Consider the following 17905-nt stretch of genomic DNA (forward strand, 5'->3'; position numbering starts at 1 on the left):
GCAGGGAGTGTAGAGAGAGTGGAGGCAACTGTTTACTTCATGGCTCCAGAAGCAGAGGCAGCGAGAGAGAGAAGAGTTCCTCGCATGCCCTTCAAGGGCACACTCACGGTGACACAGCTTCTTCCTGTGAGGCCCACCTTCTAAAGGCTTCACTGACTATGTATGGTAGCATCCTTGGCTGGGAAGTGGCCCTTTGGTGAATGAGCACGTTGTTTACCTGCTCGGGCTTCCACAGCCACAGACCACAGTCTGGGTGGCTCAAACAACAGATATTTCTTTTCTGGAGGCTGAAGAACCAAGGTCAAGGCCCGTCAGACTGAGAGTCCGCCAAGGCCCCTGTTCCTGGCTCAGAGACAGCACCTTCCCACTGCACCCTCACAGGGTCTTTTTGAAGTGTGAGGAGAGGGGAGGGGGAGGAGGGGGAGGAAGAGCTTCCTCTACTCATACAGGTAGGAGGCCCGTTAGATCAGGGCTGCATCTAAAACAGTGGTCTCCTAAAACACCTTGTCTCTAATACAGTCACCCTGGGAGTTAGGGTCTCAACCTATGAATTTAGGGGCAATTCATTTTATTCCAGAACAACTTCAGAGCTGTAACCACACAACCATCAGTTATAAAGTCACCTAACTGCCCCCCTTCCTTAGCAGTCCAGGGCCTTACCTGCAAGAAGAGATAGATAGCTTTATCAAGGACACAACCCTCTTTCAAAAGCAGCAGAGCAGAGGGCATGAAATTGCAAGCAGTCAGCAGCAGAATTCCCGTCTAAGTTATGTTGTTGGCTTGAATACTCAAGGAGAGCCAGGTGACTGCTCACGTCCCTGTTTGGGTCTCTTGGTGCTGGGGATGCCTTGACCATTGCACCTGTGATTCCAGGGGAGATTTAGAAGGATGGGCGTGATGGGGAGAGGGGAGCAGACAGATGCATCACCTGCCCAGATGGTTCACGGTTCTCTACTGTTCCTGTTCGGCAGTGTGTAAGGACTGTCCTGCCTCCCGGTTCCCCAATGCTTGACATCAGGGAACGTTGATGGAGGTGAACAAAGCTTAGGGGAAAAAAAAAAGTGACCTTGCTCAGCTTCCCTTCCTAAGAGACTCCAAGAGAGTAGCAGCTTGCAGGGAACGTAAACGTGCCCACTCAAACTCAAGCATAACTCCAAACTGAGCAAGTGCTTAGGGGTCCACGGAGTGTGAGTGGTGAACCTTACGGATTCAGCACCTAGTGTGCCCCTTCATAACTGGATAATAACAGATCCACAGGCTCTTCTGCGGAGGCAGCACCTTGGGCCTGAAGCAGGGGTGCAGGACTGGAGCCATTTGTAGCTAAGGTGGGATGCAGGATGACTCAAAAAGGAACACCAGTCCCCATGGGCAGGCCCAGGTCTCCCTCTCAGGAGGTGCCAGCTGCTCATTCCTGCAAAACAGAATCTAAACACCGCTAGCCTGTGCTGAGAGACAACCCTGGTCATTGAGCCCATGGTCACAGTCCAGGACTCATGAGGATCCCCTGGCCAGCCCAGGAGCCTCTCTCCCAGGACTCCAGTGTGGTGGGCCTTGTCAGAGGGCAGTTTTGACTCCTATGGGGATGTCAACTACACATGTACAGATGCTGTGCTCTGTGGCTCATCGTAAGGACTAAAGCACCAAGGTCCAGAGCTGGGGAGCTTCACCATCTCTGCCGAGTGAATTGGGGCAATGAAATGGGGACAGCTAGTAGCAGGCTCAGCCCCGTCTTGTGCTTCCACAAATACAGCGCCCTCTAATGGCATGCCCTCTTGGTCTTGCAGGCCATCCAGAGACAGCTAGAGGAGGTGGAAGAGCAGCAGAGGACATCGGAGATCCGGGGTGTGAAGCTGGAGAAGGTTCTGAGAGGAGAAGCAGGTACAGAGGGCAGGTCGGCAGCTGAGGGTGGAGGTCTGGGTCTAGAGTCTGAGAGTGGCGTGGGCCTTGCAGGGTGGGGAGGGCAAAGAGCACTCATCACCTCAGGGCACAGGTCAACACAGACTAAGTCCACTGCCTTATGCTTTTTTAAAATTTATTTACTTTTATTTTATGTGTCTTTTGCCTTTGTACATGTCTGTGCACCATTGAGTGCAATGTCCGCAGAGGCCAGAAGAGGGCCTCAGATTCCCCGAAACTGGAACTACAGATAGCTGTTAGCTGCCCTGTGGATGCTAGAAATCGAACCCTTGTCCTCTGAAGGAGCAGCAAGTGCTCTTAACTGATGAGTCAGCTCTCTGGCCTCATGCCCCACACTTTAAACATGAAGCTGCTGGTCTGATCTGAAATTCCTATGGACATCCTCTGTGGCTTTCTCTCTATGTGAATAATCTTTGAAATTCAGAAGTTAAGAAGAATCCAGGAGGAAGATTCGAATGTTCAAGCAATATTGACTAAGAAGGAAAGCCCCAAGTTCAAATCCTGGTTTCTATGGGTGGCTTAATGGGTAAAGTGCATGCTGTGCAAGTGTGAGGACCTGAGTTCAAATCCCCAGCACCCATGTGAAAATCTGGGCATAGCAGCACATATCTATAATCCTAATTCTGGAGAGGCTGAGACAGGATGATGCCAGGGACTGGCTGGCCAACCAGTCTAACTTAAAAAAAAAAAAAAAAAAAAAAAAAAAAAAAAAAAAAAGCTCTAAGGTTCAGTGAGAGATCTTGTCTCAAAAAAATAAAGTGGAAAGTGACTGAGGAAGAGACACACCATCAACTTCTGATTCTGACCTCCACGTGCATGAGCGCGCAAGCGCGCGCGCGCGCGCGCGCGCGCGCGCGCACACACACACACACACACACACACACACACACACACACACCAATTTCTCAAAAGAGCCTTAGGCCAGGGGTTATAATGTCACACAATGTGTTCCTTTTCTTATTGGCCCCCACTGTGAAATTCCTTGTGCAGAGTGTCTGCATGGGGTAGACTGGAGCAGACCGCTTTTCCTACAATCATGACTGCTCCGGCTGCTTGAACGGAGTCTTTCCAGCCACACTTAGGAATTCCGGGGGAGGGAACTGCCCTTGTTTGGTGTTTTGTGTAATAATATCCCAATCAAGGAGGCTCTAGTATTCATCTTCAGGAACCTCTTGTTGTAGTGAGAACCCTGGGCATGAAAAGAATAAGCCAGCAAAGGGAGTGTGTCATATGTGCTGTCCCTGACACATTGCTGATGGGGGACACGGTGAGCTCTGTGACTTACAGATGTCACGGAACCTCTGCTGGCCCGGGGAGGTAGCCCAGCTGGTAAAGTGCTCATGGTGCAGGTATGAAAGCCTGAGTCTGGTCCCCAGAACTCAGCAGGTATGGTGGCTCACACTTGTCACCTCAGACTTAGGGAAATGGAGACAAACAGATCCCTGGGGGATTGCTGACCAGCCAGCCAAGCCTAACTGTCCATCTCCAGGCTCAAAAGCCAAGGTAGACAGCACCTGAGAAATGAGGTCCTATGCTGCCCTCTGGCCTACACACACACACACACACACACACACACACACACACACACACAGGAACTCTGTATTTAAATTTGTTTCCCATCATGCAGAGTGAGCAGTGACAGGAATTGACTCAGCTGGTTGTAGCGCTTGCCTAGGATGCTTCATGAGGTCATGGGTTTGAGACCCAGCACTGCAAACAAACAAAATATATCACCTGTTTGGGAGGGGATAGTCCTAGGAAAATCACTCACTCGACCTCTCAGATTCCTTAGCTGAAAAGTGAGCTCACCCCACAGGACTAGGCCATTTTGAGAATCAAGTGCCATCTACCCAAGTCTCTCCTACACAGAGACAGTCAACAAACACTACCCATATTCTACAAAACACTCCAGTCTACACGAGATGCTTTAAAGGAAATACCTATCTCTGCAAGCTTTCCTGCTAGCAACTTCAATTATAGACCCCAAATGTTTAAAGCTTGTTCTGAACATCCCCCCCAGTCTCCAACGGTAAGGAGAAAGAAGTCATTTTGAGCCATACCTAAAGAAATATGGCCAGCTATCGGTGTTGTCAAAGGTGAGTCAGGCCAGCCAAAAGATGGATTCTGTTCATTCCCTTTCTACTCTCAGTAAACTAATTACCCTGTGAGGTTCCTACGCCTTTTCTCCTTTGATATTCTTGTGAGGGTGACAGATGGAAATCAGTGAGGGGATAGGGACAAAAAAAGAGTCAAGTCACAGAGAGCAGTCTCAGAGGAAACCAAGTGGATCCGCAAGCCAGGCCATCAAAACGGAGACATGCATGCGCATTGGCGCAATGGTCATATTTCCCTGTGCTCCGATAGTCTATGGAGTCCCTTGAAGAGATTGCCTGCCGCTCAGCGAATGACCAATGCTTATTGGGTTAAGTTGTATTTGAGCTGGCCTCTGCTGCTCCCATTCAAGTGATTTAATGAGAATTATTTAATAGGTATTATTAGGATAATTAGACAATGATCACAGTTAGGCAATAATATTGAGCTATCAAGGTTGTGAATAACCAAATTTAGAGGCAAGCCTGCAAACAAGGAGTGGGCTGCGACGGTTAGGCGAGGCCCCTCCATAATGACTGGGGACAGCCTGAAAGGGTCTTTTGTGCCTGGGAGTTATTCATTAGGCCCATTGAATTAGAGGACTGTGCAGGGGTGCGGGCTGGAGGGTGCAGCCCGAGAGCCCTGATGTCTGAGTGAAATGAGCTCTTCATTGTCCCAACAACAATTCTGGCTTTCTTTTAATTTTTTTTCCAACAGTCAGAAATGAGTTCCCCCACCACACCCCAGCATGGGGTCCCCCCCCCCCAGTTTGTTCAGGAAAAAGAAACAAAGTAAAGCAGAGAGCTAACCATCAACCCCAAATGACAAACCAAGACACACAGGATGTCTGTGCATGTGGTGGGTATCTTTGGCAAAGACAGCAGAGAACCCCTGTGGTCCCCTGTGCCTAAGTCACCAATGGAGCAGGATACTCAGTGACCTGGACCCCCCGAGTCCCACCACCCTCCATGAATAGCCAGACCTGGCTCTGTCAGCTGCTTGGACTTGTCTAGTTGAGACACTAGACAATGCTAGGATTGCATCATGTTAAATGCTAGGATCACAGTATGCCCCGGCAAGAGACTACCACGCAGATGAAGTAGTCTGGTGGAGTCCTGAGCTTTCTTTCCGTCTCTGGAGACAGGAGAAGTCAAAGGCAAAAGAAGAAAAGCTTCAAAGGATGAAAGGTTTATTCTTCAGGGAAGGTAGACAAGCAAGGTCCTTCCCTCATAGCCTTGCTCACTTCATCTGGCTGCCTAGAAGCCCACCTTGGAGATGCTGCATGGAGAAGACCATGCAGATGCTGGAGGCTGCCAGCAGAGGGCAGCAGCACATACATTAAGAATGATTTAATGGCCATCCCAGCCAGGAAGAAAGGAAGTAGTTTGGCTGCTACCGTGTGATTTTCATCTTGTCTGTTGCTGAGGAACCCAGTGGAATGCTAATTTCCTGCCTCATGTGACAGTGAGGGATTCTGGACAGAGCACAGGAATGAGTCAGGTGATCTTGAATGAATCTTACATCACCAGCATTATATCATCTGCAGTTCCTGCTCTGTCAAATTTTCCCATCTGTAAAATGGGACTGATAAACCTTCCTCCTAGGGATGGTAGAGAGAGATGAAAGAGTAAATGATAAAACGGGGGGTTAGGAGGATGGCTCAGTCGGGAAAGTGCTCGCCACACAAACCCAAGGGCCAGAGTTCAATCCCCACACCTTTGGTAAAAAAGCTTGGTATGGCCAGGCGGTGGTGGCGCACGCCTTTAATCCCAGCACTCGGGAGGCAGAGCCAGGCAGATCTCTGTGAGTTCAAGGCCAGCTTGGACTACCAAGTGAGTTCCAGGAAAGGCGTAAAGCTACACAGAGAAACCCTGTCTCGAAAAACCAAAAAAAAAAAAAAAAAAAAAAGTAAAGCAAAAAGAAGGTGGGAAAGGTGAGAAGATGCTTTATGTCGACCTCTGCCCGTCATACATGAACACACACACACTAAATGAGACATTTTAGTGACGCACTTGATAAATGGGTCTGTCACGTCTTAGAATGTCAGCGGGATGAATTCTTCTCTTTCCTTTTGAGTCCCTCTCCTTCTGAAACCCAGCGAGGGCCGATCTTTCCTTAGCGTCGTTCATTGGCTCATCCATTTGTTCGCACTCACCTATAACTCTCTTCTCCACAGATATGTACAGTCCATAAATTTCACATGTTTGCCCATATAAGAATCTTGAAGGAAGTCGAACTTAGTGGCTCATGCCTATAATCTTCTCAGGAGGCTGGGACAAAGGATGAGAAGTTCAAGGCCAGCCTGGGTTGCATGGTGAGCCTGTCTCACAGAAGGAGGAGGAAGAGAAGGAGAAGGAAAAAGAGGAGGAAAATAATTTCAATGTAGATTCTGAAAATTTGGATTGCATTGATGTATAAATATCATGTGTGTGCATGGGCACACATGTCATAGCTCACAGAGGGCAACTTGCAGGAGCTGGTTCTCTCCTACCATATGGATTCTTAGGATCAATGGCTCAGGCTGTCAGGCTTGGGGCATGTGCCATCTCACCAGCTGGCCAGGTTTTTTTTTAAGGTGTGTGTGTGTGTGTGTGTGTGTGTGTGTGTGTGTGTGTGTGTGGTTAGTTTTTTGAGACAAAAATCTCATGTACCCCGGGCTGGCCTTGAACTTTTGATCGTCTTGCTCCCACCTCCCAAGTGCTTGGGTGCCACTATGCCCAGGCACTGAGTGTTGATTTCACCATGGCAAGGGGAATCCTTCCACTGTGTCTAAGAAGAGCCGTAAGAGTTCAGGAGCAAAGAACCTTGACAGTAGACCCAAGCAGAGAGGCTAGGAGGAAGAGTCAGATAACGACACTGTCCTGATCGTGGCCAGAAGACACCTTGCCTTTGGACACACCCCTCTAGCTGAAGCCTGGCCCTAGGTGAGGAGTCACAGCCCTGTGGAGGAAGGGCTTTGACTGTAACAGCAGCAGCCACTAGAACCATGGGAGAGGAGAGGAAGCCAAGAGCCTGGATGGCACGACACACATCTGTGTAGATGATCCACTCCACCGATGGCATTTCCATGTCTGAGTGGGAGGCGAGTATTCGTGAGGTGAGGTGGTGGTTTCAGGTTGTTAGAAGACAAAGGGTTTTGTTGGTGTTGGTGTTGGTGTTGGTGTTGTTGTTGTTGTTGGTGGTGGTGGTGGTGGTGGTTTTGTTTTTTTACCACCAAGCTGAGTTTTAAAGACGAATAGAAACTAACCCTTCCGAAACCAGGCATGGGAAGAATGACTGAGGGCTATTGCAAGGGGACAGTTCACAGAAAGGTTACTGTGCACAAAGCACTGCGTTGAGCATTTCCCGTGTATCCCTTCATTTAACATCCCTAACCAACTTAAGGTAGCACTGTCTGCAGCATCCTCATTTCTAAACCTGGGGAAGACCAAGACAGAGACAGATGAGGTGACTTGAATGTCACGGGCCTGAATGACCCAGAAGCCCATGCTCTGTCCATTCTACTATACCTGCAGGGAGAGGCAATGCTTTCCAAACTTCACAGGAGCCCCCAGGGCAGAATGTGATAGAAGACAATCAGTAAGTGGAAACTGTAGACAAATACTTCGGTGCACTATTGTAACTAAGGAAGCAAGATCCACCTGGATTCGATACTTTGAGAGGGCAGGATCCCTGGTATCTTAGTTACTGCTCTGTTGCTGTGATAAAATACCTTGACACAATTAACTTAGGGTTTGTATTTTCAGAGGGACTGAGTGCCTCATGGTGGGGAAAGCATGATGTCGGGAAAGGGGTGATGGTAGGGCGGGAAAGGGGTGATTGTAGGGCGGGAAAGGCTTGGAGGCAGGAACAAGCCTGGCTGCTCACATTGCATCTGCGTTCAGGAAGCAGAGAGTGAACAGGAAGTGGAGCCAGGCTATAAAGCCTCAAGGCCTGCCCCCAGTGACCCACTTCCTCCAGTGAGGCTTGACTTCCTAAAGGTTCCACAACCTCTCAAAACAACTAAAGACCACATGTTCAACTACGTGAGCCTATGAGGGACATTTTATGTTCAAACTATAACACCTGTAAACCTCTATATGAAGCTGTATCTACAGATTCCCCCAAAGGGACTTTGTCTACTAAAGAACAGAAGGCTTTAAAAAACGAGCCAAAGCCAATCAAATCACCAATTACTCTACTGATAAAGGAGAATTAAGTGGCTCAGTTCATCTTGTGTTTGTTCCACGTGTGTCAGGGGAAGTCACTGTGACACCTAGGGAAGTCCATCATGAGCAAGATTTTCAGAAGGACACATAAGATAGAAGCAAGGATAGATCATACAGGATACAAACCTAACTAGACTGCGCAGATCCGTGTAGCAGAGTGACTGAATTTGAAAAACAAAAGCAAAAGCTTCTCTACAGACAGCAAAATAGTGCCTTAAAGCTGTTTCTTTTGGACTGGGGACAAGGAAGGGGAAGCCCAGAGCTGGTGGCAGATGGTGTCGTTAGACGATAAGGAAAGACAGCATTTCCAACTCGCAGCTTTTCTGTTTTCTCTATCGTGGAAAACGGTTCTTAATATAGAAACATTAAACAAACATCTAGAAGAAGTTATCTCTGGATAGATGATAAAACGGAAGAGATTTGAATTTAGATTTTTTTTTAAGAATTTACTATTTTTAAATTGTGTGGGTATATGTGTGTGTGTGTTGTACATTGTGTGTGTATGTGTATTGTGTGTGGTGTATGGTGTGTTGTATAATGTGTGTGTTGTGTGGGTGTGTGTTGTATGTGTGTGTATGTGTTGTGTGGGTGTGTGTTGTATGTGTGTATCTGTGTATGTGTTGTATGTGTGTGCTGTGTGTGTGTGTAGTGTGTTATGTGTGTCTGTGTGCGGGAGGGTGGGTGCCCCACAGAAGGGTTAATAGTACATACTGCGCTTGCAGAAGACAGTAGTTCAGTTATCAACACCCACATCAGGCAGTTCACAACTACTTATAACTCCAAATACAGGGAATCTGAACTCTTTTGGACCCCAAGGACACCCGCACTCACATGTACTCACCCACACAGAGACATTTTTTAAAAAGAAAAAAGAAATGTGTCAGTTGGGTAAAATAGTCAAGAGATTTCCCTATAACAGAAAACAAGTTGGAATTTAATTCATTTATAGTTAATTGGTTAGTTGTTAGTTTTTTGAGACAGGGTCTTGCTACATAGTTTAGACTGGCCTGGAACTTACTATGTAGTCCAGGTTGACTTTGAATTCATGGCAATCTTCCTGCCTCGGCCTCCCAAGTGCTGGGCTATCAGGTGTGCCCCTCCACACTCAGCTTAACAAGATGGTAGTGAATGAGATACACGCAAAGTCTCGAACTGGGTTAAGAAAAGAACTCACCACCTAAACGAAACATGGGGCACCATTGCCATCACTACGGTGGAAAGCCAGAGTTCCTTGTAGGTGAATCTGAAGGCCAGTGGCAGGGCTCGTAACGATGTCTGTAACCCCAGATCACGGGGCAAAGGTGCCAGAGTCCCATCACGCTCCCCCCACCTCCCCACCCTGTCTCCTCGGTATTTCCAGTTACTTTGTTACTTTGTTGTGAATTGAGTCAATCTGATCACAAAGATTATCAGACACTACAGTTTAATAGACACACTGAACTCTCCAAATTTCTTGAAATAGATAACAACATATCACTTTATCCCTGACTTTGGTATAAACAAATTGAACAAAATGCCTTTTGCAATCTTGAATTAGGGGGTGGAGAGAGGGCTCAATGGTTAAGAGCACTGGCTGCTCTTCCAGAGGACCCAGGTTTGATCCCCAGCACACATGGCAGCTCACAACTGTCTGTAACACCAGTTCCTGGGGAAACTGCTGTCTTCTTACAACCTCTGTGGGCACTAGGCATGCACATGGTGCACGAATATGCCTCTGCTTAATAGAGGGCAGTACCTATGCTGTAGTAATATAGGAATACAAATTTATCTCCTGTGAGACTCAATTGCAATTGTATTTTATTTTTTTCATCATTTGGCTTTTCTTCAGGAAAAAAAAAAAATCAAAATGCCAGTCACCTGCCTGTGATCAAATGTGGTATGAGCATCCCTGCCCTGGGAAGGGACCACACACCACCTGGGCACTCTGTCTGAGAGTTTGATTTACAGAGGGATGATGGGATGAGAAAAGGTCACTGGCAGGCAGCTAGGGCTTCTCGGATGCAGAAACATACAACAGTTTTATGGACACACAAGTAGGGAGGAGATGAGTCCTTTGTAGTAGGACATTAGTCATCACAGTCATGTGACCTTGGAATTGAAGTAGTCATGTCCGCCATGCCCAGGAGGACTCCCCCAGAGCAGGCACAGGTGGGTTTCATTTGTGATGCCCATGACCTTGAGGTATCCACGGGGTGCCAGGAGCTGCTTCCTGCCGAGCCCCGCTTGCCGCAAACATGGCCCACTAAAGTGGCTCGGAAGCAGTTTGATCATGGGGCGAGAAATGCCAATCTAACCCATTTGCCACTGATTTCTTAAGCAGATTCAGGGACACAGGACGAAGCCCAGCTTTTGCAGGAATGGTTTAAGCTGGTTCTGGAGAAGAATAAATTAATGCGATATGAGTCGGAGCTACTGATCATGTAAGTAAGGCAACACAGATAACAGTGAGTGCTAACAGCCTGGTGGCAGGAGCGGGTGGCTCACCGTCCTTGGCAGGAGTCCCAGAGCTTTTCTTCTTTGTGCATACGGAACAGTGATTGAGGCAAATTGGTATTTTGTGTCTTGCATATCATGCTGGCATTAGTGGAAAGACTCTTTAGTGGTCCGCTCTTTCTTCGGAGTTCAGTGGTTAAAATAGATTTCAGTAGCAGGTCAGGAGCTAGAAGGCAGTCGGCCCATTCCTGGCCCCAGTCTCACACCATCCGTGGGGAAGCCATGCTTGACCTGTGTGTGAATCATGGAAAATCTGCCTGGCCACTTCCTGGTGGCTTTAACGAAAGAAGGGCTGGACACTGGCTGTCTGGGATCTGTCTGCGTGTCTTCTTGGAGAAAGGGCTGGTGACCTGGTCAGACGGCCAAAACGAAGACTTCTGGTTCATCACACGATTCTGAAACAAAGGACGCTGTACCCGCCAGCACTCTGGAGAGAGAGAAAATAGCACTGAGGGTAAACCACTAAGCTCTAGAGTTATGCTGAGGGTTTTCGTATGCTGTTGGTTTAATTTTCACTCCAACCCTGAGTGGTCATCTGGGGAGCTTTAGAGGGGGTCCACTCTTCCCTGCCCAGGTTCTAAACCAGGTGAGAAATAGGTAAACCATCTAAATACTACCTTTATTATTGATAGTGACTAATGGCTGAGGATGAGAACCCAGGCCGGCTTACAAACTAGTTCAGGACTCCCGACCAATTATTAACAAGTAGATGACTCATAACAAAAGGAACATTTCCCTCAGTCTGGAAGCCGGAAGTCCACATGAAGGTGCCGAGGGAGCCTCATTCTCCCAGACACTCTTCACGGGGACTCCGTCCTTGCCTCTTCTACTTCCGGTGGCTCCGGGCATTTGGTGGTGGTGGCTGTGTCATACGGCCGTCCCTGTGTGTCGTGTCTCCTCCTCGTCTGACTCTTTGAAAGTCTTCTCACTGGGCTGACAGCTCACTGATATAATCTAGAATGTAGCCATCCTAAGGTCCCTGACCATGTCTGCAAAGACCTCTTTTAAAGTATCATCACATTCACTATTTCCAGAGCTTAGGATGTGGACACATCTTTCGTACTCAACCCGCTACACTAGCCAAATCTCAGAATTTGATATTACTACCTCATGAAAAAAGAAAGTGAACCTACTTGATCCTTAGGGGAAAGGCTTCATCCTAGACCTTGTGTCTCAAGGGTGGAAAGGGGGTGATGTACCCAGAGGTTATTTAGCATAGGCCAGGAAGATGTGTTTGGTTGTCACACATGGGGTTGCGACCAAAGGCTAGTGACTACAGACCAAGGATGCTAAGCTTTCTTCCTATGATACACAGGGCAGCCCCCCCTTCCACCGACAAGGAGCCAGCAGCCTGAAGCCAGCAGCACTGTGACATCTTACCAAGGTCCATAGCAAGGCCTAGGGTACCCGAGAACACACACTGGCTGAGGATAGATGTGCCTGGGAGAGAAGGACAGTGAGATGAGTGTGCCTCATCTATTTTTCCAAAATCTACTGAGAGTGGGGATGGGAGGGGTTGGAGAAGGCGACCAGGAGTTCCACTCACTGCTCTCCATCCACACGGAAGGGAATGCCAGGCATGGGGAAAAGGGGGCTCCTCTCTTGCAATCACTGCTTCTGGACATTTTTTTTTTAGTTGATGAATATAAGGAGCCTCAGAGGAATGAAGTAACGTGTGTGTCATATCTGTCTTATATGAGGCCATACGGTCTGCAGTGGAGTTAGCTCTAAATTATAAAGTCCTTTCAACAGAAATGTACCAAGAACATCTTCTTTGTACCAGGAACTCAGTTGGTTTCTGTAGAAACAGGCCATAGCCAGGCACGGTGGTGCAAGCCTAGAATCCCAGCACTTTGGAGGTTGGGGGTGGTGTGGGCACAGGGCAGAGCAGTGAACACATGTCAATAAGCAAGCCCGTCAAGAGTTTCATGAAAGATGCAAGAGTCTGTCTTGGGGAGGAGGGAGGCCAGCTGTGGCTGCAGGCCAGAGCCAGCAGCTTCACCAGAGAGAGCACTGGCCAAGGACTTTCTCCTCCATAGGTCGAATAGGACAACCAGGATGTGTGCACTGGGCAGAGGCATGTTGGAGGGCAGGTTTTGGTTGGAGGAAGACCTGTATGAACAAGGGGGGGTGTCTTAGATTGGTGTGTCAGGTCAGACCCTTTGGAAAGCAAAGTTGAGACAGAATGAGTGGTGGGTAAGATTCCTTGAGGAAGACATCTGTGAAGGATAAAGAGAGAGGAGACGGGGCAGGGGGAGAGTCTTGGGCCCTACTGTGGTTCTGATTCCTTGTAAAAAAAACAGAGGAAGGAAGGAAGGAGACCTGGGCAAGAAGAGTTCCGGATGTGAATAGCTCTGAGTCTCAGCCAAGGCAGAGAAACATCCAAGTGGAGATAGCCCATCAGAGGTCTCCATGTTTGGAAGGACTTGACAGTTCCCACATCTCTATGCTGCTCAGCCATTGGCTGGGTGTCCCCCGGGAACAACAGGGCTTCCACATGACATTGAAGGTGATCCTAGAGCAGCCTCCTTGTCACTGAGCTTCTTCTCCCAGCCACTTCTCTCTGAGATCTGAGTGGCCCCCACCTCCTAGGCCCTGCAGAGGGTCGAGTTGTCAGTAATAAGGCAGAACTGTAGCTCAAATAACTTCAGAAGTAGAAGTTGAAGCAGGGCTGGGGATGTAGCTTGGCTGGTAGAGTGCTTGCCCAGCATGCAGGAAGCCCTGGGTTCGATCCCCAGCACCACTGGTGTAGGGGCACACATCTGTAATACCAGCGTTGTGTGTAGGGGTAGAGGGGTGGCAGGAAGCATGGGAGTTCAAGGGGACACCGCAAGTCTGAGGCCAGCCTGCTCTACATGAAACCCCATCTCCAAAACAAAGAAGCAAAACAAATACGAAAACTAATGGCCCCACACTGTCACAAGTACACAAGCAACTACAGATGCGGTCTAGAAGAGAAAGTCCCAACAGGAGGAACAGAGGGGCCCATTCCCAACCCTTGAACTCTTTGTGGCCCAGAAGCAGTGGCCCTAAACCCCTGTCCTGCGGTTTCTGTGGGGGTACATGTCCTGCTGTGTCCTTGAACCCTTGGGGGCCATTCAGTGCTTCTCCCCTCTCCCCTTTACTTTCTCTGCAGTCTTTTCTTAAGGATCGCATCTCCTCTTGACATCACCACATCTGTCTGGGTCCTCATTTCTCTGATGAGCTCCAGAGTGGCATTTGGGAGTTCCCCCCAACAATGCATGGGCAAGCATCTGGGGAGCCACACAGAGAGGAATGCCTGGGACATCACCAGGCTCTGAAAAGTCAAGTCCCCAGGACTCAGCTCCTCTCCCTGCTCTGCTGGTCCCTGCAGAGGCAAACCCTAAGGGACAACTTGGTGGCCTTCATCATCACCCCCTCCGCTGTCTCCTCATCTCTCAAATCTAGCCATCTCAGTCATCTTTCTGGGCATCTCTAGTGGCCCCAGCAGTGGCAATGCCTCCTGTGTAGAGATATTAGAAGATGCCATTTTTCTTTTTTTTTTTTTTTTTTTGGTTTTTCGAGACAGGGTTTCTCTGTGTAGCTTTGTGCCTTTCCTGGAACTCACTTGGTAGCCCAGGCTGGCCTCGAACTCACAGAGATCCGCCTGGCTCTGCCTCCCGAGTGCTGGGATTAAAGGCGTGCGCCACCACCGCCCGGCAGAAGATGCCATTTTTAATGGGGAAAAAGACTGTGCCGGCCACCATCTATAGGTGTCCCCATTCATGTTTCCACATATTCCCCTAGTAATGGCTGTAACATTTTCCTGTACTCAGGGCCCAAGAGTTAGAACTAGAAGATCACCAGAGCAGACTGGAGCAGAAACTACGGGAGAAAATGCTCAAGGATGGTGAGTATGGCACACATCTGGGACCCCTGCCGAAGACACACACACCCCAGGACATTTGAGCAAGGCATGCTACAGATATGAGTAGAGAGCCCATCCCACATGCGCAGCCACCATCCTGAGAAACAGAGCACAAAGCCAGGCTGTGCCTCGACCTCCCCAGAAGCCCAGCAGGTCTCCAGTTGGAATCACTCAGTTGTGAGGGCCACATTTATTTCATCCCATGTGTTGATAGAAATAAAGCAATTTATTTAATTTTTAAATGTATTTTTATTAAGGTGGAGTCTTGTTATGTAGCTCAGGCTGGCCTTGAACATCTAGTCTTCCTGCCTCTGTATAGTCACTGCTTTTCTCATGGCTGTGACCAAATCCTGGAAGAGGTTTGTTTCGTCTCACAGTTTGAAGGGGCACAGCCACCATGGCTGGAAAGCATGGTGTCTGGCAGGTCTGTGGTGGCATTGCTTTGGAAGGTTTTCTGATCTTTCGGGGGGGGGGGGGGCCTCACGGGAGGAACTGGGTCACTGTCAGGGGAGGGGTGAGGTTTATAGTCTTGCTCTGCTTCCTGTCCTATCTCTGCTTCCTACTACCAGGTAGGGACCAAGTGTTGAAACTCATGAGCCTGTAGGGGAGATTTTCCTATTAAAATTATGCTGCTCACCTTCTCACGTGCTGGGGTTCCAGGCATGTACACCACCATGCCCGGCAAATACCATGGTATCCATGTATTTACTTAGTTATCCATTCACTTAGCAAACATTTATCCAAGAGGTAGAACACGTTTGGCACATGGCAAAGACCAGCCCCTCCCCACTGGGAGTTAGTGATCTCAATGGGGAGACTGATAGCCAGATCAGTCATCACAATACATGAGGACTGTAAAAGTTATTGGGGGCCCCAGAGAAGCCAGGCTGGCTCTGCTGGGCACTAGAAACGGTAATAATATCCCCTGCTCAAGTCACGGTGAACAGAAATAGTGAGCTCAAGGTGAGAGCTGGGCTCCAATTTAGCAGGAGATCACAAACTCATCTCCCACCCATGGAAGCAATTTATAAGCTTTCTTCTTCTTCTTCTTCTTCTTCTTCTTCTTCTTCTTCTTCTTCTTCTTCTTCTTCTTCTTCTTCTTCTTCTTCTTCTTCTTCATCTCCTCCTCCTCCTCCTCTTCCCCCTCTCCCCCCCCCCCCCCCCTCTCTGTGTCAAATTCAAGGTCTCCCTCTGTAGCTGAGGCTGGCCTTAAATTGCAGCCTTCCTCAGCCTCTCAAGTACTGGGATGACAGGCAAGCCCCACCATACCTGGCTCAGACTATGTATTTCTTTTTTGAAACAACACTACACTTTTATTTATCTATGTGTGGGGGTGGGGGACACACATGCCACAACACATATATGGAGGTGAGAGGAGAGTTTGTGGGGGCTGGTCCTCTCCTTCCACTATGTGCGTCCTAGGAATTGAGTTAAGGTCATTGGACTTGATAGTAAGAACCTTTCTCTGCTGAGCCATTTCTGTGCCTATGAAACCCTATAGGGCTGCATTATATGACACTGTTAAGAAAGGTATACAAGGCAGCCATAGTGGCGCATGCCTGTAATCCCAGCAGCAAAGAACAAGAGGGACCTTGCCTAGAACAAGGTGGAACCCAAGAGCCAGCTCCTGAAAGTTGTCCTTAGACCTCCACACACATGCCATGGTGGTGCATGCCTAGAATCCCAGGACTTTGGACACAGAGGCAGGACAATCAGGAGGGGAAGAGGGTTGAGGCTTGAGAGGGCGTAGCTGCATTAACTTCTCTCTCAAGAGCCCTTCCCTACTACACACTCAGATACACACACATGCAAAAACACACACATACACATGTGCACACATGTGCGAACACACATATGCACAAACACAGGCACACACACACACACACACACACACACACACACACACACACACACGAATGCACACATGTGAAATCCAAGCTGACTCCTGCACAAAGCACGCACCTCTCTCCTCTGTGGCTTTAAGGGCAGTTCCGGGTGTTAAGTTCACTTCCTTGTAAGCATAGAACATAACAAGCCCAGAACAACTATGAACTCCCACGCTAAGAATTCCCCTGGCCCCAATCTTACCCAAGCACTGATTTTTTTTTCTTCTTCTTCTTCTTTTCTTTAGAGGGCCAGAAAGATGAGAGTGATCTAAAGGAGGAGCAAGAAATATTCGAGGAGATGATGCAGGTGATTGAGCAAAGAAACAAGCTTGTGGACTCCCTGGAGGAACAGCGGGTCAAAGAAAGAACCCAAGACCAACACTTTGAAAACTTTGTTCTCTCCAGAGGCTGTCAGCTCAGCAGGACTTGAGGTGCCCTTCCCCCCCTGGAGCCAGAGAGCCGAGAACACCACACTTTCTCACCCAGGCACTGGATTTAGGCCTTACTGCTTAAAAAAAAAGAAAAAGGAAAGAAAACGAAAGAAAGAAGAAAAAAATTAAATGCCTCTCATATGAGCTCCATATGGTAGTTCATTTCTGTAATCCCTGCTGAGGAAAGCTGAGACAGGAGAATTGCTGTGAGTTCCAGGACAGCCTGCGTTATACAAGGAGACCCTGTCTCAAAAAACAAACATCGCTGATAGGTCTTATATCTGTTATGACTTCCCAAGATTTTTTCCCTAAGTCTTTAATGAAAAAATGACCAAGTCCCTTGAACTTGGCAGTGCACCCGGGCCAGTCCTCCTGAGAGTGGAGGTGATCTTGGCAGACGACCAGCATTGTTTGCTCCCTGGAAAGTCACACAGGCTTGACCTCCCTGCCGCCTTTGTCATTTTTCTTTATAATTCATTGAGTTACATGTTTTAAGACTTTTAAGAAATGCCTTTTCATTAATACGCCCATATTTGTCTTTTTTGCACGGCTGACCAGTTTCCAAATGTCAGGACGCAGCAGCGGCAGTTTAAAGATTAGCTTAATATTTAAATTGTGTTTCCAGAGAAAGCAGAGAAACCCTGAGATTACTGATTAAATAAAGCCAATAACTCATATAGCAGGTGTTAATTCAATCCAGGGTGAATTTAATTTACCAGGTATATTTATAAGCCTTAATATAATATACATAAGCAATGAGAGTTGAACAAAACATTTGAGCCTTAATTTAATTTTTTTTTGAAAAAGAAAAAAGGAAATAAAACTTTAAGTTCATGCCAGCAGGGTTCTTGGTTTTCACCAAATCCGCCTCCTTAAGAAGCCTGTTGTTCCCACAATACTCCGATTCTAGCCCTGGACCATAATAAGTGCTTTTAGGAAATGAAGGGTTTTAAAGTACTTTTTGAGGAAGCTTTGGTGACGGCAGAAAGG

General features: G+C 48.0%; 1 protein-coding gene across 5 annotated transcripts in view; it reads left to right on the top strand.

The window, feature by feature from the left end:
• Nucleotides 1-17610, top strand: part of Mical2 (microtubule associated monooxygenase, calponin and LIM domain containing 2) — a 191101-nt gene extending 173491 nt beyond the window's left edge. For 3 of the 5 annotated variants that reach the window (XM_076550354.1, XM_076550366.1, XM_076550400.1), the window contains 4 exons: nucleotides 1785-1878; nucleotides 10537-10636; nucleotides 14507-14580; nucleotides 16730-17610. In XM_076550354.1, coding sequence (XP_076406469.1) covers nucleotides 1785-1878; nucleotides 10537-10636; nucleotides 14507-14580; nucleotides 16730-16914 — 453 coding nt within the window. In that variant the 3' untranslated portion in view covers nucleotides 16915-17610. Of the gene's footprint in view, nucleotides 1-1784; nucleotides 1879-10533; nucleotides 10637-14506; nucleotides 14581-16729 lie in introns of all 5 variants that reach the window. The other 2 variants (XM_076550361.1, XM_076550364.1) reach the window with 1 other exon arrangement.
• Nucleotides 17611-17905: the final 295 nt, after the last annotated feature.

The sequence above is a fragment of the Peromyscus maniculatus genome, chromosome 1 (assembly GCF_049852395.1).
Source record: "Peromyscus maniculatus bairdii isolate BWxNUB_F1_BW_parent chromosome 1, HU_Pman_BW_mat_3.1, whole genome shotgun sequence".
In the NCBI taxonomy this organism is placed as follows: domain Eukaryota; kingdom Metazoa; phylum Chordata; class Mammalia; order Rodentia; family Cricetidae; genus Peromyscus; species Peromyscus maniculatus.